Source organism: Cyprinodon tularosa, unplaced genomic scaffold (assembly GCF_016077235.1).
Source record: "Cyprinodon tularosa strain WSP-4 unplaced genomic scaffold, ASM1607723v1 ctg111, whole genome shotgun sequence".
Lineage (NCBI taxonomy): Eukaryota > Metazoa > Chordata > Actinopteri > Cyprinodontiformes > Cyprinodontidae > Cyprinodon > Cyprinodon tularosa.
This window is the reverse complement of record NW_024037905.1, coordinates 1,227,899-1,237,953: the sequence shown is the minus strand read 5'-3', so window position 1 is coordinate 1,237,953 and position 10,055 is coordinate 1,227,899. Positions and strand designations below refer to the sequence as shown.

The following is a 10,055-nucleotide window of genomic DNA, read 5'->3' as shown; positions in this document are numbered from 1 at the left end:
CCGCTTCACAAAAACTGTGGGTAGGAGATTCCGCAGGGGGCCAAACTAGATAAAGGTTCCACCTTAAACAGCAGTTTTTCTTACATAAACAGTCCACTTTTCCCCACCTCGGTTCTTCCAAGCAAAAGAAAGATTAAAGAACACATCCACATCATCATTGCAAGGCTTAGTTTTCTTGTTTTTCACTTTTTTTAAATAAGTTTCTTAAATGGTTTACGTTTTACATGCGCTTAAAAAGCCGATAAAGGACCCAAGGTGGACCTAGGGCGGTCTTCACACATTCACATCACCACATGGGGCACGTTGTCAAGGCAAAAGAAAGGGCGGAGGGCGCCTCCATCATCGCTTTCAGTCGCTCTCATGTTGGCGGCTTAAATCCGACAAGTTGTAATTACTCTTCATGTCTTTGATGCTTAAACAGAATTTTGTTTCTTTCCTTTGAGGCTTGGAGAAGGCCACCCCCTGCCACCACTGAGGACAACTACACTAAGACAGAAAGAGTGCCTCAAGATATTGGAGTTTTGCCATATGCAGCTAGCTACCATCTCCAATGCTTGTGCAAAACAGATAAGCTGTTAATCGAGGAGCCAGACAAAAAGGGCAGCTGGTGTGCCGAGAGCAGGAGAGACCGGGAGGATCGGATCATGTCGCCCTCGGAGCCTCTCACCTCGACACACTGAGGTCAGAAAAATCACACAGGCTTCTTAAAGTTCCAGTCACAATGGTTTTTGTTTTTTTTTGTCAGTTCCTCAGTGGCACTTTATAAATACATTTTGACCATTTTTGAAAATTTCAAGCTCCTTTGGTTTTTGGCTGACCAGCAAAGTCCATCTCATTTCATTTCTCCTCATGAAAGTCTAAAACAATAACATCCTGGAAAAGAGGTGCTACTCAGACAACAAAGCCCCTTTAGGTAGCAGTCATTCTGATTTACTGGTAAAGATGTTTTTTACCCCATGCATCTCAGTCAGCTTTTCCCTTTAGCTCCTTTAGGATTGGTGGGTTGTATCTGGGCAGCTGCTTTTTTCATTTGTGTATGTTTGTGTGTGCTTTGATAGACCGTTGGAAGAGAATGCTCCTGGTATTTGTCTTCCAGAGTAGGTTGTGTGCTTTTTAAAGAGGATCCAACTTGGGTGGGGCTCTAGTATTTGATCTAATAGCTTAATTTAGCAGTAGCTGTAGAAGCCAAATGGAAGCAGAAATCATGAGCTTTTTTTTTTCTATCTTTTAAGGTATGCTAGGCAGGTAAAAATGTGTAATGAGCTAAAGGCTGAGGATGCTCTGCTTTGTTCCAGGGAGGAAAAGTTCAGAGGAGCAATATTCCTTCCCCACACCCCATCAGTCTTGTCCTTAGATACAACCCGAGCTACATTTCAAGAACACAAAAAAAAAAACATTCTAGGTTTGCCTGGATTCGACCCAGATTTTACGGATATGTATGCTTTGCTTGAAGGTACAGTGTAAACTTGGCGAACCATTCTTGCATGAATTATCCCCAGAGCCAATCATTTGGCTTGCAGTCATCGGTCTCGATGTTTCCACTTGATGCCATATATTGAATCTAGATCTACATGAAACAGAACTCCAGATGATTTTATCTTAACTATTCTATTTTTAAAAGTTCAACATATGGACACCTCAGGTTATAGTTTTCAAAGATTTACTATCAGTGTAAATTCTTGAAACATTTGTTTCCTCTTTTCATCCAGCAGGGGGAAGGTGCCCATACAGCCCTCCAGTGATGAAGCTGAGGGACGCCCCACACTGCACTGCAGGAGACGCTGACCTCAGCTGCACACTACCCTTCACAAATATTCAGGTGAACTAGTCTATCCAGCTGTGTTGATGAGGGAAGCAGAAAAAAGGTTGAGGAAGAAGTAATCTCTGAAAAGCTGAGGGTGGAAGTCAGATGATGGATAACATGGGGACAGGTCTTCGCTCAGGCACAGCTCGGTTTCTGACGGGGTCTCTTCCCAGTGCACCCTGGGAAGTGCGGTCCTCAGCTCTCAAGACTCATGAAGGCCACCACCTGCTCCAGCTTGAAAGCCAGCCTCTGTTTCCTTGCTGCATCATCCTGCTCCAGTGCACACACAATCTGCAGGACAGGGATGCAAACATAGAACATTATTACTATAGGTACTATGTTTTGTTTTTCAGTCATCCAGGTCATAGTGGTTTGAAGACGTTTCGCTTCACATACAGTAAGCCTTTTCAATTCAAAATGTCAGAAATAGTGTTGAGTTTGAGGCTTTATAGAGTGGACCGAAAACATGCAAATTGAACCAGAGGAATGGGCAGTTGTTTTTAGCCTGCAATACCCGATACCTGTCTCTGAAAGGTTTGTTTTTAGAGGGAAGGAATCAAATGTATCACTGTCCTTTGTCCATAAGGTGTATATCTACAGCCAAGTCTTGTCCAGAGGAGGTTGCTCTTCCAATATAAAGATCAGAACATTCCTCACTCCGCTCATATTTGGTCTGGGGGTTTTGTCTTTATGATGCACTAGCCTCTGTCTAAGGGTCTTGTTTATTTTTAAATGTACTCAGATTTTGTATTTGGAGACACATGGGATGGTTATGTTCTGCTGCATGTATTTTGGATTCCGTTGCTGATTTGACAAACACCCAGTTTGGGTATCCACATGTTTGAAGATCATCTTTGATGTGCTTCTGTTCTTTATGCTTCCCTTCTGTTTTAGTGGGGACATGCTCGGCCCGGTGTTGTAAGGTTCTGATGACTGGAAGTTTGTGTTCCAGTGGGTGGTGTTGGTCAAAAAGAAGATACTGGTCTATGTGAGTGGATATACTTTTCAATGTTGAGGTTTCTATCTCCTCCCATGCTCACCAAACAGTTCAGAAAAATGGCTTGCTGGTGTTCCTCTGAAAGTGTCCAAAGCTCTCTTTTCCATTTCTTCCATGTAAAGGTTGGCTACAATTGGTGACATGGGAGATCCCACGGCACAACCATGCTTCTGTCTGTTAAAATGAATGAACTCAAAATAGGTTGTGGAAAGACAAAGGTCCAGTAGGGTACAGATCTGGTCCGAAGTGAAATTAGTCCTGATGTTTAGATCACTGTCTTGTTGAAGACAATTACCAGCAGACAAAGGAAGATGCACTGCAGGCCTCAACACTTGGGACTACCTTCACTCTGGACCTTTGTCTTTCCACAACATATTTCAAATTCAGGGATAATTTTTAAAGACAGAAGCATTGTTTTGCCATGGCATCTGCCACGTCACCAATTGTAGCCAACCTTTAAATGGAAGAAATTGAAAAGAGAGCTTTGTATGCTTTCAGAGGAACACCACCAAGCCATTGGTTTAAATATGTGGATCACACATTCGTCAAAATCCAGCTAAAAGAAGTGGAAGCTTTCACATCAACTTGGTTGACCACAACCAACCTTTTCTGGACTTTTTGGTGAGCATGGAAGGAGATGAAAACAACATTGAAGAGTATAAGAAATCTGCTCACACCACCCACTGGAACACAAACTTTCAGTCATCAGAACCGTACAACACCAGGGAAGATCAAAGATGCTCTACAAACCTGTGGAAACCCAAAAGGATTTTCTCCAAACATAACCCTTAGACAGAGGCTGGTGCATCCTAAAGACAAACCCCCCAGACCAAATATGAGCGGAGTACGGTATGCAGTTCAGTGCTATGATCTTTATATTGGAGAAACCAAACAACCTCTCCACAAACGCATGGCCGTACATATACACCTTATGGACAAAGGACAGTGATACATTTGATTCCTTCCCGCTATCATCGCAAGCACCTCCCTGTTCAGAGACGGGTATTGCAGGCTAACAAAGAACCCAACGACTGCCCATTCGGTTCCATTGAACCCGTTCGGTTCAATGTGCATGTTTTCAGTTCACTCTATAAAGCCTCAATGTCAACGCTATATCTGACATACTGAATTGAAAAAGCTTTCTGGATGCAAAGCGAAATGTTGTCAAACGATTTTAATAGTAAAGTTTAACTCACTATTTCTCTTTTGCAGTATTTACCGTCTCTGTGAACAACTCCACTACTACCTGACCTAAGTGACCATGACAACAATGGTTGGGCACACCCTCTTACCCCCAGATTTCACGTACGTTGTGCGGCGCAATCGCACAGTCAGTTAATCAAACGAGAACTGTCAAGGTCCACCTACGTCTTCTCTGTCCTTCACCGTCAAAATATAGAACCAAGCTATTTTTTGCTCCGCTCTGGTCCGTTGGAAACCGGCCAGTTCAAGATCCCCAATTGAAATCGCACCAAACAGGAAAAAGAATGTTGAGAAGATCAGATTTGTCAAATTAAAATATGTTAACGATAGATCAGTAACTACAAATTTAAGCTTAACTCTTATTATTCCCCAAAACTATTGGTACACAAGAAAGCAGCTTTGTAATCTAGATCAAAATATTTATATTATACTGAGAGGCTTAAAAGTTTCTGCAAATCCAGTCACAACAACTTCCAAAGAAACATGTTATAGCAGCCGGCATGGATGAAGAGATGCTGAGTTTGGAAGTAGAAAAACCAATTGTGTACAGTCCTAATTATCCCTATTAATAAGACCCACGTATGATGGATGCTGATGGCATGTCATATTAAATAAAATCCCCATCAGCATCCACCATATGTGCAGTTTATGCCCAAATATTTTTATTTTTGTAACTAAAAAAAGCCATAACTGGCTTGTATGAAGTATGTTTTTTCTCTACTTCAAAACTCAGCATCTCTTCATTCATGCCTGCGATAAGAAGTTATCAGAGTGCACTTGATTAAACTTTTAGCCTCTTGGTATAAAATAAATATTTTGATAGAGATGAGAAATCTGCTTCCTTATATGTTTAAGTACCAATAGATTGCATCGAATAATTTAATTAAATGGTCTTAGTTTTTGGGAATATATAAGAATTATGCTCTAATTTGTAGTTACCGATCTGTCATTACTATATTTCAATTTGACAAACCGGATCTTCTCAACGTACTTTTTCCTGTTTGGTGCGATCGCAATTGTGGATCTTGACCTGGCTGGACCGGAGCAAAAAATAGCTTGGCTCTGTATTTTGACAGTGAGGGACAGAGAAGATGTACGTCGACGGTGATGTGCAACAGTTCTCATTGCTTAACATGACGTACGTGAGCGGAGCGCTGACGGAGGATCTGGAATCTGGGTATTACATTTTTTACTTCAGTTTTGACTATTACATGAAAAAGATGCTAATATCTATCTTTTGTAACTGCCTACTTGCTCACAGGGTGCTTCAACTCACCCGGGTCAAATGGTCAGATTAGCAAGACTCTGGAACTGGAGCCCATAGCTGACTATGAATTGTAATTAGTTTATTTTCATTCAATTAATACAAGAGTTGTCTGTTAAAAAATTACAGTATTTTGTGAAAGCAACACTGTTACTTTTGATCGATAAACTGATCGGCAAACTAGAATGGGCACTTGTAAAGACAAGAACTCATTTACCCCTTTAGATTAAATCTTAACATCTCAAGTGTTGTATGCTGACATGAAAAATCCATCTCTAGTAAATTACTTGTGTCAAAAGTTACAGTGTTGCTTTAACAGCAGTCCAAGTCAATATATTGTACTGTATTCATTAGATTCTAATAAAATATTAGATTTTTTTAAACTCAAGACTGTTTAATTTGTCTGAAAAAAACTGCAATTAAAAATGAGATACTAGTTTTTAACACTGCCACTGAATTCTCTAGAAGTGTAAGAAACAGTATTACATACCTCCTCAGTGTACTTTCCAATGTAGGAGTAAATCTCACTGAGAGAACTCATGGTGTTGAACTCATTCATGTGCATCCGGGACTGTTCTGCTAAGTAGGCGTTCATATCCTGGTCACTGATTGCTGGCATCTTACTAATATCTGAGTAATACCTGTTGAAAAACAAGATTATTTTTATTTGTTATAAAAAATATATTATTACAGCCTACTGTTACAAGGTTATTAAGAAAAACATGTCTGTGCTGCCTCATCAGATTTCAGCTTGGAGCACCAAAACAGTAGACATGCACACATGGTTCCATTAAGTTAAAGGCAATCAGTCAGTGTCAGCAACAGCTGTGTTTCCCATATCAGCTATGTTAATTAAAATGGCTTATTAACATATTAAATTCCTGTAGCCACAGCCACTTGAGGACAAGCCTGCTGGATGGCTACATAATTTTGGGAATGTGAGGGCATCTGCCTGACGAGCTTCCAGAACCAACTGAGCAAAGAAAAAAGCAGGTGGGTGTTGCATGTAGAGGTCAAGCTCACATCAACACCTGCTCAGTTTTGGAAAGCCAGTAATGGTGAGCTACTAGCAAGGGACTGTTGGTGCAAAAACCAGGTGGGATTGTTTTAGCCTCAAAGTAAATTCTTTGTACACAGATGGCTGTGGTAGATTCATGATTCCTTTATCATTTAGTAAGTGCAGCTTTTAAAACTGTACAGAAATTAAACACACACTTTTAGGTTGTATTGGCAGCTATCTACGAAAACTGCTATCATTTGGAAAAACTGAATCAAAGTAGAAAGATTTCAGAATATATCTTATGGTTATTTTCTTATGCTACTGCACATTAAATAATAAGCCTGAACAATAAAACCTCTTAGTATTTCAAAGTCAAAATATTATCTATTGGTTTACATCACAGGGCCTTGCAAAGTATGTTCACCCCCTTGCACATTTAACATTTTCTTCCAACCACAAACATTAGTTTATGTTTACCAAATGCTATGTCTGAGGTAAAGCAGACTTGGTGAAATGCTTCCTTCAGATCTGAAAAAGGGTGTCCTTGTCAGTTAAACCAAAATTTAACTTTAAGTCCTAAATTTGAACCTCGCTGAGGAGGAAGGAAATCCCTTGACCTTGTAAACACCATCCCCATTTTAAGGTGATGGCAGCGTCATGCTGAGTGGATTCTAACCTTCAACATTAAGAAGCTTTGGTGGTAAACTAAAGAACAAAATCCTGGGGCTGAGGCTATAGCCAGAACCACAGCGGTCCAGCCAAGTCAAAGTTCAAAAACAGATGTGTGTTTTCAGCAAAAGGTAAATTTATAAATGCAGAAACATTTGAGAAACATGCATCAAGTTCTTCTTATAAATAAACCACTACATTTTGTTGGCATATAACATATAATGCCATACATTTAAGTTTATGGCTGCTACCTGACAAACAATAAAAATTATTAGTCTTAGGATACATTTACAAGGCACTGGATATTTTTTTTGATTTGTCACCCAAAATGGCATCTAGTTTGACTGAGCCATAAAACTTATACCTAGTTTTTCATTATGCTTACGGATAGGTGTACATACTGGATGCAACCTAATTTTACAGAAATGCAAAGATTATTTGCTGTTCCAAATTAAAAGGTTTTCATATTAATCTGTTGAAAGATGCTAGATTTAAGATGAAAACACTGCTTAGGGCTATGAAACATTCATAAATACTCTAAAGGAATTTACAGAGCCCTGTTTTTTTTTTTTTGTCAGGATTATAAAAAATGTCAGCCTTAACTTTAAAAGTGCAAGATTCTGCCCTCTAATATTTTGCCTCTGCATTGTCCCAACAACTGACTTTTTTTGTGCTGCAGCTCTCATGCCCCAGGCACTCACATCCATTCTCACCAAGTTGTAATTTGGAGGAGGTTTCACAGCTCATATATCAGTGCTACAGTCACATAGCTAATGTAAGTTCTCTCCCCATCCATTCACTGAATGCTCACCTCTCTACCCAGCTCTTGTAGCTGGGAATGTCCTTGGCATAAAGCAGCTTGTTAGATGGTGAGTCTTTCCCAAGGCGGTGTTCTGAGGTGGAGCAGGAGTCCATGAAGGTCTGGGCCACCACAGACAAACACGCATCCGTGATGCTGCTCTTGTGGATGTCAAACACAAACTGGGGGTTCTTGATCACATTCACCCAGAAGCGCAGAGGTAGGCTGAAAAAAAGGTCAGCAAGGTAGTTTAGCAAACTACTGTAACAGAACATCATTTGCACTTGACATGTTATTTTACAGACGATTGTCTCAAACAGGATTAATATTGGATTCTATCCTTAAACCTACTTTGAATGTTACATGACAAAGACATTTAAAGGGCACAGATTCCATTTTTCAAGGTATAAGATTTATACATCATTAAAGTATCAAACACTGTCCTCAGAATAATGTTATGATACCGCATTACAGTTAAAGCCTCACTGATTATGTGTGAAACTAGCACAGTGCATGGCTCAGACATGTAAAGCCAGCCGCCATGGTCTGTTAGCTGCATGTCTGTGCACATCAGAGTAACAAGGCTAAGACTTAGCAGAAATTAAAATGCCTATCTTGATACAAAGAGCATGTTGTTGTGTTAAAATGCAGCATGACTCAAGCAGTCAGTGTCCACAGTGGGAAATTACAGGCAAACTGAGCACTAGAAAATCCCTCTGGATCCCAGTTTGTTTTAAAATTTTTCTTTTGCTTCTTTCTCATGCTGTCGAGAGTAAATCAGTATTTTGCTTTATGTACTCAAGTACAAAGTGGAAACTTTCCTTTTAGTGTGTTTGAATTGGTGAGCAATTTGTTAAACATTGCTTGAACATTGCAGCTCTTCTTTCTAGGAATCTGGCCACATTTATTAGTCCTCCAAAACCCTGACCACCCAGGGTGCAGACCAGGAAGCAGAGTTGTAGTTTAACACACATCTCTGCAGCTTCTCTACTGTTACCCACTCTTTACTCCATCCAGACAGTGTCTTGCCCACGACCAAAATCTAATAAATTAGCAAAGATTCCCAAAGGAGTAAATCATGATAATCTAATTAAAATCAAAATAACTCAAATTGGGGAAAAAGTTAAAACAATTAAATGCGGTCTGTTTAACATAAGATCGCTTTCCTCTAAAAGTCTACTAGTTAATGACTTGATTTGTGATAATCACATTGACTTGTTTTGCCTTACAGAAACCTGGCTGCAGCAAGAGGATTATGTGAGCATAAATGAGGCAACTCCTTCAAGCTATTTAAATTTTCACATCCCCAGAAGTTCTGGGCGAGGAGGAGGAGTAGCAACAATCTTCCAGTCTGACTTACTGATTACTCCCAAAACAGTTAATACCTACAACTCTTTTGAACATTTAACCCTTAATTTCCCTGATCCAAATTTCAAGGCAAGAAAACCTCTTCTTTTTGTAACTTTGTATCGTCCACCAGGTCCTTACTCTGAATTTTTAGATGAGTTTTCAGAGTTCCTTTCTGATTTGGTATTAAATACTGACAGGGTCATCATAGTGGGAGATTTTAACATCCATGCTGACATTGAAGGCGATAGCTTAAGAGCAGCCTTTAATGCTATCTTAGACACTATTGGCTTTGTTCAAAATGTGAATAGTCCCACGCATTCTCATCTTCATACTTTGGATCTTGTGCTGACATACGGCATAGAATGTGAAGAAATAACAGTATTTCCTCACAACCCTGTCCTCTCTGACCACTTTCTAATAACCTTCAGGATTACTTTAACAGAGTTCTCCTCCCCCAAAAGAAGGTTCAATTTTAGTAGATCTTTATCAGATAGTGCAGTTATAAATTTTAAAGAATCTGCTTCACTTTCTCTCTCCTCTGTGTCACTGAGCAGTGCTGCAGAGTGCAAAAGTTTAGCTTATTCCCCTTCACAGGTTGATGATTTTGTTGATGGGGTTGCTAGTTCTCTGCGTATTGCCTTAGACAACGCAGCTCCTTTGAAAATGAAAACCGTTAAAAATAGAAAGCTTGCTCCTTGGTTTAATGCAGAGCTGCGTACTTTGAAGCAAAATGCTAGGAAACTGGAGAGAAAATATCGCTCCACAGGCCTGCGAGAGTCCTTCCTAGTCTGGAAAAATGGTTTACTGCTGTATAAGAGGACCCTTTGTAAAGCAAGAGCAGCATACTTCTCCTCATTAATAGAGGAGAATAAGAATAATCCTAGATTTCTTTTTAATACAGTTGCCAAACTCACCCAGAGCCATAGCTCTGTTGAACCGTCCATTCCACCTGCTCTTAGCAGCAATGAC

General features: G+C 39.9%; 1 protein-coding gene across 1 annotated transcript in view; it reads right to left on the bottom strand.

Annotated features, from left to right (window-relative positions):
- Window positions 1-1,688: 1,688 nt before the first annotated feature.
- Window positions 1,689-10,055, bottom strand: part of plxna4 (plexin A4) — a 270,146-nt gene continuing 261,779 nt past the window's right edge. The window contains exons 30-32 of the mRNA XM_038298573.1: window positions 7,749-7,961; window positions 5,759-5,909; window positions 1,689-2,095 (exon numbers count right to left, since the gene is read on the bottom strand). Coding sequence (XP_038154501.1) covers window positions 2,000-2,095; window positions 5,759-5,909; window positions 7,749-7,961 — 460 coding nt within the window. The 3' untranslated portion in view covers window positions 1,689-1,999. The remainder of the gene's footprint in view (window positions 2,096-5,758; window positions 5,910-7,748; window positions 7,962-10,055) is intronic.